Raw genomic sequence first — 18,125 nt, 5'->3', positions numbered from 1 at the left:
CTAAAAAGCATTTGTTACAAAAACAAATTCCATAACTACAGAAATGTATAACATGGGTAGTTCAAGTATCTTGTGATCTTATTACCTCCTAGATAACTATATAGTCTGGTGTATTAGAATAAGGAAGTTAATGATAAATATATCATTATCATTTTTAAATCATAAGGAAGTTGCCGATATTTTGAAATCATCTGTCCCATACTCTTTTTAAACAAAATAAATACTATTGATTCAGATTGGCTTGTTTAGATTTCATTTTTATCTTTAGGGAGATCATACGAAGAAAAGCTGTTCTAGCATTGTACAAATTCCATCTGATTGCTCCCAATCAAGTGCAGCATATTCACATTAAATTTCGGAAGGCACTTTGTGACAGAGATGTTGGGGTCATGGCTGCCTCCTTGCACATATACCTTAGGATGATTAAGGTAAGTTGGAAATCTCAGCAGGCACTGAACAGTTACCATTAGAAAAATATGGAATTGAAAAAAATATATTTCTGTAAAATGCTTTATTAACAGTTAACATTTTTATTACTGACTCTAGTAGTAATTTTTGCAAATTATTGGTAATGTAAGAGTTGTCCAAAACTGGTCTTTTTTTTTTGATCCCTCAGACTTCTTCATGTTATAAAAGAAATATAGCTAGATAGATGTTGGCTGTGGAAGATGATTTAAATTTGAAGATTAGTTTTTTATGTGCATAACAGCATGTAGAGATGAGAAAAGGTATTGGCGGTTGTGCACGGTCTTACTGTACAGTGGTGACTCTGTCCATTGGCACTGTGTCAGATGAGAAAAGAGAGTTAAATGATTAGGAATAGGCAGACAGTGCTGAAAGGTCAGGTGCCTTTATACTTATTTCACCAATTAAAAATTTATTTTGTTTAACAAACTCTTCTTTTATAATTTAATAAACAATTTTAGTTTTATCATATAATAGATGGAAACAGTTTTATCATATAATAGATGGAAAAAAGTTCTCAAGGACTTATTGAACAACTGTAATGCACTGTTAGCACACTCTGCCTGACCCTACTGGTCTGCCTCTGTTCTAGTTCCCATAGGCAACCACATGTAGAGCTTTTTGGCCATTATCAGCTGTTGTTGATATTCAGAGTTAAGCCAGAGTTTGCATTACTGAATCTATGTAAATATTATTTATTGTGAACCAACTATGATTCCTTATTTTCTTCACAGTAGTCTGTTTTTCCTGCTGTTAATAATTGTTTTTATTTGATTAATTATCTGTGTACTACGATGGATTTTTTTCCCCCTTAATGTCCAGTGAGTCTATATGGTGGTGGTGAGGTGTTGTGGAGTCAGTTCTGACTCAGTGACCCTGAGCCATAAGGTTTCCGAGGCTGTAACTCTTTACGGGAGCAGAAAGCCTTATATTCTTCCACGGAACAGCTGGTAGTTTCGAACTGCTGACCTGGAGGTTAGCAGCCTGACTAGTAAACACTACACTACCAGCAGGTCTATGTTGTTGTTGTTAAGTACCATGGAGTCAGTTCCAACTCATAGTGACCCTGCACAGGGTTTCCGAGCCTGTAAATCTTTACGGGAACAGAAAGCCTCATCTTTCTCCAGCGGAACAGCTGGTAGTTTCCAACTGCCGACCTTGCTGTTAGCAGCCCGATTCATAACCATGTTGCTACCAGAGTACCTGGTAATGATTTTTCAAATGGATAAACTCCCTATTCCTTTCCCACTGTTCCTGCTCGGTTCTCCAGTCTTTTGTCCCTGTCTCATTATTGCTCTCTAGGATGTGAGGCACATTGTGTACATAGGGGACATCACCATTCCTTTCTGTTGGAGTACAATTCCTCAGTTTTGTGTTTTCAAATCATAGCAAAATGGATTTGAAAGGTAATGACATTTATCCATAAACTTTTTGAAGTTCCTTTATATATTCTACAAAATGGTTTTTGGAAAGTAAATATTTTGAGCCCTTGCATGTATGAAAATATCCATATTAGTTTGACTGACTCTTAAATCCTGTGTAAAATCATGTTTCTTCAGAATTTTGAGGGCATTACTTCACTGTTTTGTGACTTCCATTGATTGTCCTAAGTTTTTATAACATTCTGACTTTTATCTTTTATATGAAACTGCTCTTTTCTCTTTGGTGATTTTCATGAATTATTTCAATATGTAACTCAGATCCTTAAAGTTCTGAAAAATGGTCTTGTATTATTTTTTGGATAATTCCACACAGGCTCCCCTTTATTTTTTCTGATTTCCTCTTTTAGTCATTGCTTCAATTTAGCGGAATTTGTCTTTTAGCTTTCTTATTTGTTTCTACTAATATTCATCTTTTTCCTTAATTTTTATCAACCTTTAAAATGAATTTTAAATTTTGCTATCATATTTTCCTCTTGTAGCAACATCTTTTTTTATTACTCTGTGTGCTTATTTGTGTGTTTAAACTTTAAAAAGTAGAATACTTTTCTTATTTCAGAAATACTGTTTACTCTGTTTCTCTGATAGTATTTAATATGTATCACCTACCTGCATTGTGTTAGTTTCCTTTTAGGTTCTTTTTTTCTGTTTGTTTCTTTTAGTCACTTATTTATTTATTTTAACTTTTTTATTGGGAATTGAGTGAAAGTTTACAGAGCAGAGCACCAATTTTATATCAAAAAAATCATATGCTTTGTTTCATTACAATGGTTGCAATCCCTTCCATTACCAATAGTTAGCAGTATTTACCACTATTCACTTGAACTATTACATTCCTCCCTGTGCCTCCCACTACCTTCATCTTTCCTCTGTTAACCTCCCTCTTGTATATTGCCTGCCCCATCACTCATATTAACGTGTGTCTACCTTCTAGCCCGTGAATAATTTTCCCTCCCCCTCATATAAGGAGCTCTGGTAGCGTAGTGGTTACGAATCGGGCTGCGAACCTTAAGGTCAGCGGTTCGAAACTACCAGCCGCTCCGCGGGAGAAAGATGAGGCTTTCTACTCCCGTAAAGATTTACACCCTAGGAAACCCTGTACAGGGTCACTATGGGTCGGACCCGACTCGATGGCACTTAACAACAACAACAACAACATAACCATTGTAGATTGTTTCTTTTATCAAGAAAACCTTTTCTTCACTTTTTTACAACATTGGTGCTATATAATATTTGTCCATGTGTGATGGACTATTTTCACTCATCATAATGTCCTCCAGGTTCATCTATGTTGTGAGGTGTTTTGCAGATTCATATGTACCAAATTCGAATTTTGCAGATTCAAATTTTGTACCAAAATTTGTGTAACCATTCTCCTGTTGATGGACGTTTAGACTGTTTCCATATTTTTGATGTGTCTCTTATAGACAGCATACCGTAGGGTCCTTTTTTATTACCCATTCTGCTATGTCTCTTGACTGGTGCATTCAATGCATTTACCTTCAGTGTAATTACCAGTAGCTATGAATTGACCTCTGTCATTTTTCTCTGTGTTTTTGTTTGCTTCTGGTTTCCTTATTCCTCATAGTTTTCTGCACTGAATTAATTTTGTTTGTGGTTTTCTTTTCATTGTCATTTCTGGTGTGTTAATGTTTAATATATCTTTCTGATTTTCTTCTTTTTTATTTTGATGTGTAGGTGTATTAATTTAAGGTTGCCCTGTAATGTATTAATTTTTTCCTTGCTTAAAACATTGTGTTTTATCTTGAAGTCTACTTAACTTCCTTACCATTTGGAAGTTCTATATTTAAACTATTTCCTCTTTTGCTTTATAGTTGACTTCATTATAAATTGGTAACGTTGGTTTCCTATTTTCAGTCTTGTAGGTCTGTTGTACTTTAAATATATCTAGTTGTAGTCCTGGTGTGGTACTGTAGGATAAGCACTGGACCGCAAAGTCAGTTTGATCTGAAAGATCAGTGGTTCAAATTCACGAGCAACTCCTCAGAAACCCTAGACAGGGTCTCTATGAGTTGGAACCTACTCAACAGCACTTAACAACATATCTGGTTTGAGTTCTGAGTGGTATTGTAATGAATGTTAATCTCAGGTTCTTGTCTGCTGTTTTTGGTTCTCAGTTCAAAGAACATCCTTTAGTATGTTTCATATAGTTGATCTGGTTATTACAGATTCCTTTAATTTCTGTTGATCTAGAAATCTCATAATTTTGCAGTTGTATTTGAGGGACAGCTTTTCTGGGTATATGATTCTTGTTGGCAATTTTTTCTTTCAGAGTTTTGTTTATATCATCCCGTTGCCTTCTTGCCTGCCTGGGTTCTGCTGAGAACAGTGCCTAGGTCTTATTGGTTCTCCTTTGTAGGTGACTTTTTGTTTTTCCTGAACTGCTCTCAGGATTCTTTCCTTGTCTTTTGTTTGGAAAGTTTGATTATGATATGTCTTGATTTTCTTTTGGAATCTATCCTGTTTGGGATTTGTTCAGGTTCTTGTGTACTTATTTCTTGTCTTTTATGATGTTTGGGAAGTTTCCTTCTAATAAATCTTCAGCAATTTTCTCTGCTTTTTATTTTATCTTCCTCTTCGGTAATTCTGATTACCGGTAAGTTGTTCCTGCTTGTGATATCCCACATAACTCTTAGACTTTCTTAGGATTTTTTCATTTATTTTTTTCTGATTGTTCTTCTAGCATACTAGTACTGAGAAATTTATCATCAAGCTCACTAATTTGTGCTTCCATTGCTTTGAATCTGCTCCTTTGCCCTTTCGGTGTAGTGTCCATTTCTGAAATGTTAGTATTAATCTTCTGGATTTTTAATTGCAGAGCTGGTATTGTTTCCATTTATTTTTGCCTGTTCTTGTAGTGTTTTCTGAATTCTTGCTAAAGTTTTTTTTCTGTTTTCTTCTTGCTTTCTTCAGTCTTTCTGTCAATCCTTTATGGGACCCAAGTATCATTCTTTTGAATTCGTTTTTTTCGGTTAGTTTTAGTTGCATTGTCTTTTCTTCCTTAGAATATTTTTCTGGCTCTGCAGCTTGGTGATTTGTTTAATCTATTCTATCTTGTTTCTTTGTATGAGCTAAAATTGTCTGTTGTCTCTGGGGCATTGTGGGGTTGTAATATTTGTATTGCAATTGCTGATTGTATGTTGCTGTATTCGTAGGCTCTTACCATTTGTCTCTAGTGTGTGTAGTTAAAGTATGGAAGTGTGTGTTCTATTCTTATTTGTGTACTTCAGTTTAGGATAGGTTTGACTAATATTGGCTACTGTCTATCTTTGATCTGATGGTATAGAGGTTGGTATTGGCTCTTAACCATGGTGGAGCTGCAGAGGGTGAGGTTGTGGCTAGGTTGTTTCCTCAGGTTGCATTATTGAAGGAGTCCTGGTGTGACATTGTAGGGTAAGCACTGGACTACTAACTCTAAGGTTGGTGGTTTAAACCCACCAACTACTTTTCAGAAACCTTATACAGGATCACTATAAGTTGGAACAGACTCAACAGCATTTAACAACAAGGGCAAAATAGTGAATGTTGCAGGAAGCATTAAAAGAAAATGGAAGGTCCAAACCATAGGCTCTGAGGATCAGACTTTAGCCACCTAGTAGACATAGCAGACTGTCCCTCATCTGATTATTCAGTAATGCTTGTTAGTAATCTCATATATGAGCCCTGGATATCCACAGACAAATGTAAAAACCTTCCCTAAAAGCTGAGACTGTAAATTCTAAAAAGGCAAGTTCTCCCCCCCTAAAAAAACAAAAAAAGCTAAAGAGGATAAAGAGAAACACTGTTAACTGATGATATATGGAGAGGATAATAATCAATGTAATGAAACAAGCTATATGAATGGTTGAATGTGAAGCTGATGATGTGCCCTGTAAACTTTCACTCAATCCAAAATAAAAACATTTAATAAAAACAAAAACAAAAACAAAAAACACTGCCTGATCCTGGGCCAACCTCACAATTGTTGTCATGCTTGAGTCCATTGATGCTGCCACTTTACCAATCCATCTCGCTGGGGGTCTTCCTCTTTTTCTCTGACCCTCCACCTTACCTAATAGGATATCCTTCTCCAGCGACTGGTCCCTCCTGACAATATGTCCAAAGTATCAGAGACAAAGTTTGGCCATCCTGGTCTCCAAAGAGCGCTCTGGCTGCACTTCTTCCAACACAGAGAGATCTGTGGTTCTTTTGGCAGCTCATGGCACTTTCAATATTCTCCTCCAACACCATAACTCAAATACATCAATTCTTCTATGGTCTTCCTAACCTTAATCACTGTGCAGCTTTTGCCTGTATATTAGGTCATTGAAAATATCATGGCATGGGTCAGGCGCACCTTAGCCTTCTAAGATGACATCTTTGCTCTTCAACACTTTAAAAAGGTCTTGTGCAGCAGATTTACCTAATGCAATACATCGTTTGATTTCTTGACTGCTGTTTCCATGAGTGTTAATAGTTGATCCAAGAAGGATGAAGTCCTTGACAACTTCAGTCTTTTCTCTGTTGATAAGAATGTTGTTTATTGGTCCAGTGAGAATTTTTGTTTTCTTTAGATTGAGATGCAATCCATACTGAAGGCTGTGCTCTTTGATCTTCATCAGTAAATATTTTAAGTCCTCTTTACTTTCAGCAAGCATGGTTGTATTTTTGGATATATATGTCCCAAAACTTTATACAAATCTGTAAGCTATCTGTTTTTCCTTTTTGATATAATTCTTTGATGTAAAACATTAATAAATTTATAAGGTTCCAAAAAAAAAGAAAATGGAAGGGATACACAGAGTTACTGTACCAAAAAGTATTTGTAGATGTTCAACCATTTCAAGGTGCTGTGGGTTAATGTACCAGACTGCAAAGCCGTTTGAGCTGCAGTGTTGGTGGCTCAAGCTCACCAGCTGCTCCTTGGAAACTCTATACAGGATCACTATGGGTTGGAATTGACACAGTGGCACTTAACAACACTACCATATGATCAAGAACTGTTACTGAGGGAAGACGTCCAAGCTGTGCTGAAGGCATTGGCAAAAAACAAGGCTGCATGGATGATCAGAACATGACTAGAGTAAGAAAGAAGAGGGAATTAAAAAAAAAAGAATAACCCACTACAATTGGATGAACTTGATGGATGCAGTATGACAAAAGCAAACAAATCTTTGCCGTGAGGATCATTCCCACGCCCCCACCCCCACCCCCGGTACACAGGGTAGACAAGGATGGAGAACTTAGGCATTGGCTACCCAAAATGGAGGGGCTACAAAGGCAAGAAGTGACTGGCTTACAAGCTTTCAATAGGGAACCTAGTTCCAGAGGGTATGGGAAAGGCAGAATCACCACTGAGTTGTTTCCAGCCTGTCTGGATGGGGTTGATAAAAGGTGAGGGGGATAGGACTCCTGTGGTTCAATAGGGAATGATTGCCATCAGGTCTGACAGTGAGTGTTGGAAAGGTAAATGTAAATGTTCTTTTAACCAAAGGAGGGAAGTGGCTGACTTTGCAGTCCAGGAGGGGAGCTCCCTGGAAACATCAAGGTCAAGGGAGAAAAAAGGGAAGTGTGGGACCCTGTCAGGGGAGACAGTGACACCAGGGATGGAGGCAGAGATGATGCTGTGGAGAGAAGGAGTGGCTGGGGACTCTGGACTCAGGGAGGGAGAGGAGCTGTGTGCTGGCAGCCGAGGGGCAGGCGTGCAGGTTGTACCCTTTGGTTATTGGGTGATGCATGCAGGGGATTGTAGCACTGCAATGAAACAAAATAATATAGAATGAATGTAAAGATAATGTTCTCCCATGTAAACTAACACATAATTCACAATAAAAACTAAAAAAAAAAAAAAGGCCCAAGGAATTGACAGAATGCAAATTTAAATATTTACAGTCTTGTTTGTGATTTTTCACTAAGTCTGCATTTATGTCATTTACACTAGCACACTTGCAAAAAATTCAGAGTTCAAAAACAGGTCATGATTTTTATCAGATGCAGAGGTTTTACTGCCCTTTATTACTATGCCTATTCTTACTTTTTGCTTTCATTTCTGGCTATTTGATTATTAAGGATGTTATCTAAAATAGGAACTCTGGTGTGGCATTGTAGGATAAGCACTGAACTGCTAACCAGAAGGTTGGCAGTTCAAACCCCCCAGCCTCTCTTGGAAACCCTATAGAGGGTCACTTTGAGTTGGAACAATAGCACAAAACAGCAGTATCTACGATGAAATTATAAGAACTTTTGGAGTGTGACTGAATTGTGTGTGAGAGCAAGAAGGAGTAATGGAAGCTTTTTGGGGGATGATTCAGCGTTGGGTTAATCATGGAATAAATTATACACATTAGAGCACTGCTTCATTAAATTAAATAGGAAACTTGTAGTGAATATGTATTATCTGAAGTTCTATATAGTAAGTAGATTATAGCATTTCAACCATATCTATTTTATATTTGGTAAAACATTATTATTAAAAGGTGTTTTGTTTTTGTTTTTTCATTTATATCCAGGAGAATTCATCCAGTTATAAAGACCTGACTGGGAGTTTTGTTACAATTTTGAAGCAAGTAGTTGGAGGAAAACTCCCAGTAGATTTCAATTACCACAGTGTTCCGGCTCCATGGTTACAAATTCAACTCTTGAGAATACTGGGACTTCTAGGAAAAGATGATCAAAGGTAAACTATTCTAAGTAATTTATTTAATGATCCCATATAGCATGACAGCCCGTGGGCTTAGTTGCCTAAAAATTTCTTGATGAGTCAGGTAAATAAACCACTGTAAGAAAGACTTAAGTTCTTTCAGGTTACTGGGATACCCTGACTCTCTGCTTATCTGAATCCTACCCATTGGTAAAGTTACCCATGAAATTTCATCTCCTTTATGAAGTTTTTGAGTTCAGCAATTGGTAAACTGTAAAGGGCCAAATAATAAATATTTTTGACTTTGTGGAGCATAGGTTGCTACTGTTCAACGTTACTATTATAGCAGACACAGCCATAGATGTATGTCAATGAATGAGCATGGCTGTATTCCAATAAAACATATGGATATTAAATCTTGAGTTTCATATAATTTTCATGAGTTATAAGATATTATTCTTTTGATTTTTTTCCCCCACAACCATTTAAAAAGGTAAAAACCACTCTTAAAGCTTACAAAAATAGGCATCAAGCCAGATTAAAATTGTGGGCCGAAGTTTGCTGACCCTTGATCTAGTTGGGTGTGAAGACTTCACCTTCTTAATTCATTTGGCTGAATTACTCCCTTGACTAATAATTTATATTAAATTTCTTGGTGCCTTTATATGTATGTGTGTGTGTGTATATATATATACAGAGCTGCAAAGTTGGGTTGAATCTCAAGGTTGGTGGTTCAAGCTCACCAGCTACTCCTGGGAAACCCTATACAGGGTTGCTATGGGTTGGAACTGACTTGACGGCACTTGTTATGTGCCGTGGAGTCGGTTCCGACTCATAGCGACCCTGTACCGGGTTTCCGAGGCTATAAATCTTTATGGGAGCAGAAAGCTTCATCTTTCTCCCACGGAACAGTTGGGAGTTTCAAACTGCTGACCACGAGATTAGCAGCCAGATTCGTAACTGCTACACTACCAGAGCTCCTTCTACAATATGCAATATATTTATTGTATGTAAGTCTCATGGAGTCAGTTCTAATTCATAGTGACCCTGACCCTGTATAGGGTTTCTGAGGAGTGGCTGGTGGGTTTGAACCTCTAATCTTGTGGTTAACAACTCATCCTTATTCTATAGCTCCACACCAGGACTCTCTTTCTAATATATATATGTAATTTTTTTACATTTATGTTTTTATTTATTTTTTAATATTATTTTGTAAACTTACAGAATAGTTCCATGAGTAGTACAAAAAAAAACCCTTGTCTATATTTTAGCCTTAATTATTTATATTTATTTATTTGATCATTCTTATGTGTGTATGAGTTGCATGAATGCAAATTGTTTTTATTTAAAAAATTTTTTTGTTAAACTATTTGATAGCATTTCAATTAGATTTTAGTTCAGTTGAGAACAAAGACCATGGCTTGAGTTTTTTCATGTATCTACAATGCGTGATAGGTTTCTTTCTTAAGGAAATATTTGTTAGTGTTCTGACTTTGAGATATGGTTCCCTTTTATTTAATAGCATACATATGCATTATAATTCTGTAGCCTAGCTTCATAAGACCTTTCCCTAGGCTGTTGCTCCTAGAAACTAGAAATGTTTCATAGCAGCTTCATTTCAGAATCCATCTGCCTGTGAGCTCCTCATCACTGCTAATTGCACTGTATCATTCTTTGTATTATTCTGTTACCTTTTCTGTGTTGATAAATCTTAATTCCAGACTACAGTGAAAACTTGGAGGTGACGGAATTATACGCACACACACAGAAATGTCTCTCTTTATTATGTTTTCATTTATGTAACTCCAACTTACTCTTTCATGAAGCTCTAGTTGGAATAATCTACAATGCTGTTTTAAAACAACTGATTTCATAGTAATACATCATACTTTATTGGTCTAAAGGACTTTGTTGTTGTTAGGTACCATCGAGTTGGCACCAACTCATAGCAACCTTATGCACAACAGAACGAAACACTACCTGGTCCTGGGCCAACCTCACTACTGTTGCCACGCTTGAGCCCATTGATGCTGCCACTTGGCGAATCTATCTCGCTGGGGGTCTTCCTTTTTTTCTCTGACTCTCCACCTTACCAAACATGATATCCTTCTCCAGCAACTGGTCCCTCCTAAAGGACTTAGTGTCATATATATTCTTAGTATCTATCTTAGTAGATGTTTAGAAAATTTATTAAATTTATTAGCATTATCTTTCCTTCATGGATGAATTTGGAGTGTATATATATATATATATGAATTAGTAAGATAATCCTTACCTTAAAGAGCTCAGTTGAACAGTAATTAAAACCCAAAACCAAACTTGCTTCTATCTAGTCAATTCCTACTCATAGCAACCCTATAGAACAGAGTATAACTGTTCCTTAGGGTTTCAATTAATATTATAAATGTATATGCACTTCAGATTTAATTTTCTGACTGTATATTTGAGAAAGAAATTTTCTACAAAATGTAACACACATGAGATTTAATTTACATATGTTGTTGTTAAGTGCTGTCAAGCCAATTCTGACCCTATATAAGGTTTCTGAGGAGTGACTGATGAGTTTGAACTGCTGACCTTGCAGTTCAAACCAGCCTTTTGGCCTAATGCTTATCCTACAGTGCCATACCAGGATATAGTCCCAGATTATATTGTTTGGAATAATTGAATGTATGAACTACTGCTATAGTCACTTACAACACATTGTTGTTAAGTGCTGTCGAGTTGGCTCTGACCCTGTATAGCGTTTCTGAGGAGGGACTGATGGTTAGGAACTGCTTTAGCAATCCAGTACTTAACGAAAAATGCCACTCCAAGGCTCAAAAAAAAAAAAAAAGGAGTATTTCTTGAGTTTGCGTGCCATCCTGCTGCACAGGACTACGTGCTTCCAACCACATAGAGATAGTTTATTGCAAAGAAAATTATAAAAGACAGTGTATTTAACCAAACAATCCCTTGTTTATAAACTTGGTACAATTTCAGGACAGAATTGATTGATTCAAATATATGTCTTCACTGACTAGGAAGTTCAAAACTCATGGAACAAAGCAAATGAAATCTTCAATAAGGGAAATTCATATAACTCCACCATAAAATGCATTTCTTTTACTTCTCTTAAATTTTAAAGAGAGAAGTTTGAAAAGCTGTTTTATTATTTTTTTTTGTTAGAATATTATAATCTACTGCAAATAAAATATCTTTTAAACAGGACAAGTGAATTAATGTATGATGTTCTTGATGAATCCTTACGAAGAGCCGAGTTAAATCACAATGTCACATATGGTATGTAATATATATGCTATTCTAATGACTAAAGGTGTTTTCTAGTGTCATAGCCAAATCTGTGTTGGAATGCTATAAGTTCTGATTAATTTTTATACATTAAATTTTAAGGTGGCTCTTTGTAGGTTATTGTTATTTTAAAACTTATTTTAAAATAATTTCAAATTATTACATTGTTCTAGATGTTGACTTAAATTCACTTATATTTTTCTCCTTATTGAAAACATTCATCAAGTCCTTAATTAACTATGAAGATAATCCAGCAGATCTGTTCCACATGTGAAGATAGTGCTTAAATAATCAGTCAGTTGTCAAATATTTGTTAAAATTTTGTTATTTCTCAGGTCCTGTATAAGGTGCTTGGAGTACAGCTATGAGAAACATTATTTTCATAGGGCTCACGTACTAGATAATGGAAAAAAGACACAAGTATTGCTACAAAGAGAATGACGGGGTGAAGTGGGATTATGTATACAAGAGAGCTTCAAAGAGTTTGTTCAAAATTGAGTTAAACAGTATTGGAATTTTTCTGTGCAATTTTTGAAGCCTCCTAAGTTAGGAGGGAGAACAAGAAAGATTTTCCTAAGAAAGTGATATTTAAGATGATACCTGAAGAATGAGTTGTTAGGTGCTGTCGAGTTGGTACTGACTCATAGTGACCTTGTACACAACAGAAACGCTGCCCAGTACAATGCCAACTTCACAATTGTTGCTTTGCTTAAGCCCATTGCTTCTGCCACTGTGCCAACCCATCTCATTGGGGGTCTTCCTCTTTTTTGCTGAGTCTCTACCACGCATGCTGTCCTTCTCCAGGTATCGGTCCCTCTTGATAATATTTCTGAAGTATGAGAGATGAAGTCTGGATATCCTGACTTCCAAGGAGCATTCTGGGTGTACTTCTTCAACACAGATTTGTTTGTTCTTTTGGTGATCAATAATACTTTTAATTCTCCTCCAACACCATAACTCAGATGCATGAATTCTTCTACAGCCTGTATTCATTGTCCAATTTTCACATGCATATGAGTAAGATATGCAATATATACAGATGTAGAATAATAGCATACTATTTTGTGAAGAGGCAATAAATCACTTACATTTTATACAATTTAAAAAGTAAGTTAGTGATGAGATAAGATTAAATGAGGAGAGGAGGGTAGAGAACTAAGGAAGTAACAACGACAACAAAACCTTCCAAGTTAAACAGCCAGAGGGAAGAACTATTCTTTTCTGACCAGTTTGAGAAAGCTCAGTGAAGAAATTGAGATTTTTGGAGCTATTTAAAAGACAGAAGTGAAATAATTTGACTTTTGCATGCTTTGGAGAACAGTACAGGAGGCATTTTGAGAGACTTGACTCAGATGAGGAAGTTTGTAAATTATCATGAGGAGCTTTGGTAGCGTAGTGGTTACGAGTCAGGCTGCGAACCTTAAGGTCGGCAGTTCGAAACTACCAGCTGCTCTGTGGGAGAAAGATGAGGCTTTCTACTCCCGTAAAGATTTACACCCTCGGAAACCCTGTACAGGGTCGCTATGGGTCGGAACTGACTCGACGGCACTTAACAACAAATGGGATAAAGAGCTTTACCTGGTCTTTCAAACAGTGATATACTATTGTGAACTTTGAAGAACGATGATTGTAGAAGTATAGATTGTTGTTGTTGTTTAAGTGCTGTCGAGTCGATTCCGACCCATAACGACCCTGTATAGGGTTTCCGAGGCTGTAAATCTTTACGGGAGCAGACCGCCTCATCTTTCTACCACGGAACTGCTGGTAGTTTTGAACTGCCGACCTTGAGGTTCACAGCCCGATTCGTAACCACTACGCTTAGAGGGATGAAATTGAACTAGTTTAAAAAGTGCTAAAGACAAAGACATAAATAGGACTCAGGAAAAAGGATTGCATGCATGAGATACATCCAGGAAAAATAATGCACATGGTAGTGAATTGTGACTGAAAACTTTGGAGGTAGTTTTATGTTGTATGTATAAATGGTCATTAAATCAGTGAAAGTAGTTTATTCATGTGTTCAACTGATATTTATTGAATGCCAACCAAGCAAAAACTTGATTTGTAAATTAGGTACAGATTGAACGAAAGAGTAAATTGGCTTCTGTATTTCTCTGTGCTAAATGTAAGAAGTAAAAGGAATAATAAGGTAGACACAGGCTTGCCCTTATGAGTATATAGTATAATGAACAGTTGATAATATCTAGGTTCCTGATGCGTAGTGAGAAAAGTTAGAGTCCAGAGACAAGGGTATCCCTTATTGTAGCAGGTGGTTTGGTTAGAAGCTGCCAGAAAATCTGTTGCTGCTGCTGCTGAGTCAATTCCACTGAGTTCATTCCAACTCATAGAGACCTTGTATAGGGTTTTTGAGGCTGTACGTCTTTATGGGAGCCGAAAGCCTCCTCTTTCTCCCCAGGACCAGCTGGTGGGTTTGAACTGCTGACCTTGTGGTTAGCAGCCCAGTGCTTATCCTACAGAGCTATCAGGGCTCCTTATCTGTACCAGGTATTATTAAAGGGGAACTAAATAAACTAAGTTAAAATGATTTGTTTGAGGTATATTGAGTGTCTAGGATAAGAATTTGAAATATTCTCAAGAGATTCTGTTTAAATTTTAGTTGAGAATCTTTTTTTTCTTTTTGCTAGCAGAAACTTACTATTTTCTTATAGTTAACATTTCAGCTTTAATTTGTTTTTATTTTTTTTAAATAGGTAATAATTGCACATGGTTCAAAATTCAAAAGGTTCAAAAGGGTATACAATGAACAGTAAGTCTCCCTTTCATCTTTATCACCTACCACCCAGTTCCCTTTCCTGGAGACACCACTGTTATCTCTTCCTTTTGATTTGGAGAATACTGTATACCTGAGGGAAATTTTTTGATGTTCTTACTAGGCATTTTACTACATTTCTTTTACTAAGATTCCTTGAACCAGCACCACCAGTTTGTTTCTTTGTAGGCTGTCAGTCAGTGTTTCAACTTGTTACACATGTGTCGTAGCTTCTGTTTTATTTTTATTTATTGTTTCGTTGTTTTATTTCATTTACATTTGCATTAAAACAGTTTAGAGTTACAATGACTATATCAGTAGTAGAATATTCCCAAGGAAACCTAGTGTAAATTTTTTTTGGTTAGGGGTGTGAATTTTAAATTAAAAGCTTCATAAGGGCAGGGACTGTGTCTGTCTTATTGACTACCATATCCCCAGTATCTGGCACTTGGATAATTGATGATTCATAAGATATAACTGGATTAAAGAAAGAGAACGTTATTTTTCTTTTATCTAGCTAGGTTTTGGTGTTAATATTTTCTAAGCTGTGTTTTTATAAACGTTCTATTGTTATTGTTATAACTTACCTTACTGACATAAGGTAATGAATGAATAAATAAATCACATTGAAGATATTCATTGAGTTATCTGCTATGTGCCAGGCATTGTATAGTTATGTAGAGAGCATGAAGAAATATAGGATGTGATCTTTGTCTTTATGGATTGTACCCATAATGGAAGAGAATTTATTCATAAATATATAATAAAAGTATAAAGCAGAATGCAGAGGTGTGGGGGTAATACATTTTTTTTTTTTTTTCATTTTTGTTGTGAATTGAGTGATTAGTTTACATAGGGGAACATCAGTTTTACACTCCTCATTTCATTGCAGTAATTACAATCTCCTCTGTGCATAATCATTCAACAATATTTGCTTCCATTCCTTCTTTTTTTTTTGGCGGGGGGCTGGGGCGGGTAACAACAGGGGAGATGTACACAAAAACACTCAGGAATATATAATCATTTAAACAACCAAAGGACACATTCTGAAAGCCTGACCCCTGGCCATCAGCACCTGGCTTCCAGCACACAGCCTTTCTCTTTTCATGAGTCTAGAGTCCTCAGCTGCTCTCTCTGTCCATGCTCTCATCCCTGCCTCCATCTCTGGTATCACTGCTTCTCTGGATAGGGCCCTACATTCCGCTCATGCTCTTCTCCTTTGATGGTCCTAGGGTTCTCTGTTCCTGGACTGTAAAATTAATTACTCCCCTCTTTCAGTTACAAAGCTTCTACCTTTATAGTTGTGAAAGTTGCAATTAGTCATGAAAACAATTACTCACTATTGAATAATAAGAATCTTATTCCCATCTCTTTTCACCAGACCCATTTAGACAAAGACAAGATGAAAACTATTCAGTGGGGATTCTGCCTTCCCCCACAAACTCTGAAACTAAATTCCCTCTTGAAAACTTGTAAGCCAGTCACTTTGTGCCTTTATAGCTCCTCCCATTTTAGGTAGCCAGTGTCTAAGTCGCCTGTCCCTATCAACTCTTGTATATAGAGGGGATAGGATTGATTTTGGATCCTGTATATAGAGGGGATAGGATTGATTTTGGATCCTCTCAGTTGGTATTTTGAACTACTAGATGGGTAATAGATATTTTAACAGGCCAGATAGAGATCACTGAGCCAGATGACACAGGTCAAGATTTATTGATGTGCTAGACCCTTGAAAGATAGGTAGGATTTAGCTAGAAGGGGGAGGCTGAAGGGGCTCCTAGGTAAAGAAAACGAGAGAAGTGCCTAAGTGGGTATGTTTAAAACATTTTCAGAGAATAGTGAGTCAGCAGTCCAAACGGAGGATTTGTGGTGGTGAGCAATATTGTGACAATTCTCACATGGCAGCCAAAGGACTTTATACTGTATAAATTTGAAATCATAGAAGAATTTTGGACAAGGTACTAACATGAGAATGGTATTTTCAGTAAATTAAATCGATAGGACTATAGCCTAGGGAGGTGGGGAGATAATGCAATGGTTAATGTACTTTGCTGCCAACTAAAAGGTTGGAGGTGTGAGTCTGCCCAAGGACACCTCGGAAGAAAGGTCTGACTATTAGCTTCAGAAAAATCAATCATTGAAAACCTTGTGGAGCACAGTTCTACTCTGACACACAGTGAGTTGCATAAGTGAGAGTCAGTTAAGAGCAACTTTTAAAATGAATGGAGTACAAGAGACAAAACAGTCACAGGTACCTTTTCCCTGTATTTCATACTAAGTGCAGGTAAATCCTGAGCATTATATATAAAACACGCATATGACTGAAAGGTGGAGAAAAGAAGGCAAGGACCTTGAGACCCAAGGAACAAAGTGGAGGTGAATTTCCAGGGTTTCCTTTTCTTGTCATATGCCCCAAACTGGGTACTGGGAAGCCAGCAACCTGGATACACCAATCAATGAGACAAAACAAAATAAACAAAACTCCAGTAAAAGCCAGCTGTCTCTAATACACAGACCAGGAAGAAGGAGTAGCATAGTGATACAAACCCCAGTACTTCTTCCAAGCACCACACAGAAACAGTTATGGGACGCATCCCTGTCTGCAAAGACAAGGAAGGTAACCAAAACTTCTACACTCACTAAATTGTAATGTGGTGTCCCAACCCTGCTTGTGGTGATAATAGACAAGACTTTCATACCAAGAGGGACTTTGGCAAGATGATAGACTAGGCAATCAAACACGCGTACCCTCTACAACTAAGATATGAGAGACCAAATGGAACAGATACAGATGAAAAACCTTTCAGAGGAAAGGTTAGAAAAATGGATTCAGTGCTTACTTGGAGGAGAAGCTGAACTGAGACAGCGAGCGAGGGAGACTGACTGGTGAACCACCACCCAGATGCAGCACAACCATCTTGAGCTTTTGTGAGCAACTTTAGCAACAGAAGGTAGCCTGACAGAGCAGATTCACAAAAGAGACAGTAAAGTTGTGGTTCCCTCCTTTTTCTGACCAGAGGTGTGGCCATCTCTCACCTTCATCCACCTCCAGTGCAGTCCTTGTCTCTGTGAATTCAGAGCCTGTGGTTGGGAGCCACGCCAGTTTGAGGCAGGGGCCAGCTGTGCCACTTTGGTGCCTGGATTCATTTTGGCTTGGCTCCCGCTCTAGAGAACCTGCAGAGCCAGCAGACCAGTATTAGTGTAGCAGAAACCCTTATAACCAGCCACCCTGCACCCAACTGTCCTATCAGAAAAGACACCGAAACCAGCTCCAGTAGGGACCTTCATCAACTACTTCCGAATTGAGTTCCCTGAATGTAGGTAACACCTAGACCTATAGGAACTCCATCTCTAGGGTCAGGAACTCTGCTATCAGCCCTCCCACAACCACCCTCTGAGGTCCTTGACTGGTTGTTGTTGTTGTTAAGTGCCGTGGAGTCAGTTCCGACCCATAGCGACCCTGTACAGGGTTTCCGAGGGTGTAAATCTTTACGGGAGTAGAAAGCCTCATCTTTCTCCC

At 37.4% G+C, this 18,125-nt stretch overlaps 1 protein-coding gene across 1 annotated transcript in view; it reads left to right on the top strand.

The window, feature by feature from the left end:
• The window catches only part of AP4E1 (adaptor-related protein complex 4, epsilon 1 subunit), a 94,334-nt gene that overhangs the window by 28,305 nt on the left and 47,904 nt on the right, over positions 1-18,125 (top strand). The window contains exons 6-8 of the mRNA XM_006831651.1: positions 269-428; positions 8,414-8,580; positions 11,753-11,826. Of these exons, the coding sequence (XP_006831714.1) occupies positions 269-428; positions 8,414-8,580; positions 11,753-11,826 (401 nt within the window). The remainder of the gene's footprint in view (positions 1-268; positions 429-8,413; positions 8,581-11,752; positions 11,827-18,125) is intronic.

Source organism: Chrysochloris asiatica, unplaced genomic scaffold (genome assembly GCF_000296735.1).
Source record: "Chrysochloris asiatica unplaced genomic scaffold, ChrAsi1.0 scaffold00004, whole genome shotgun sequence".
Lineage (NCBI taxonomy): Eukaryota > Metazoa > Chordata > Mammalia > Afrosoricida > Chrysochloridae > Chrysochloris > Chrysochloris asiatica.
Note: the sequence above shows the minus strand (reverse complement) of the source record. Positions and strands in the feature narration are given on the sequence as shown.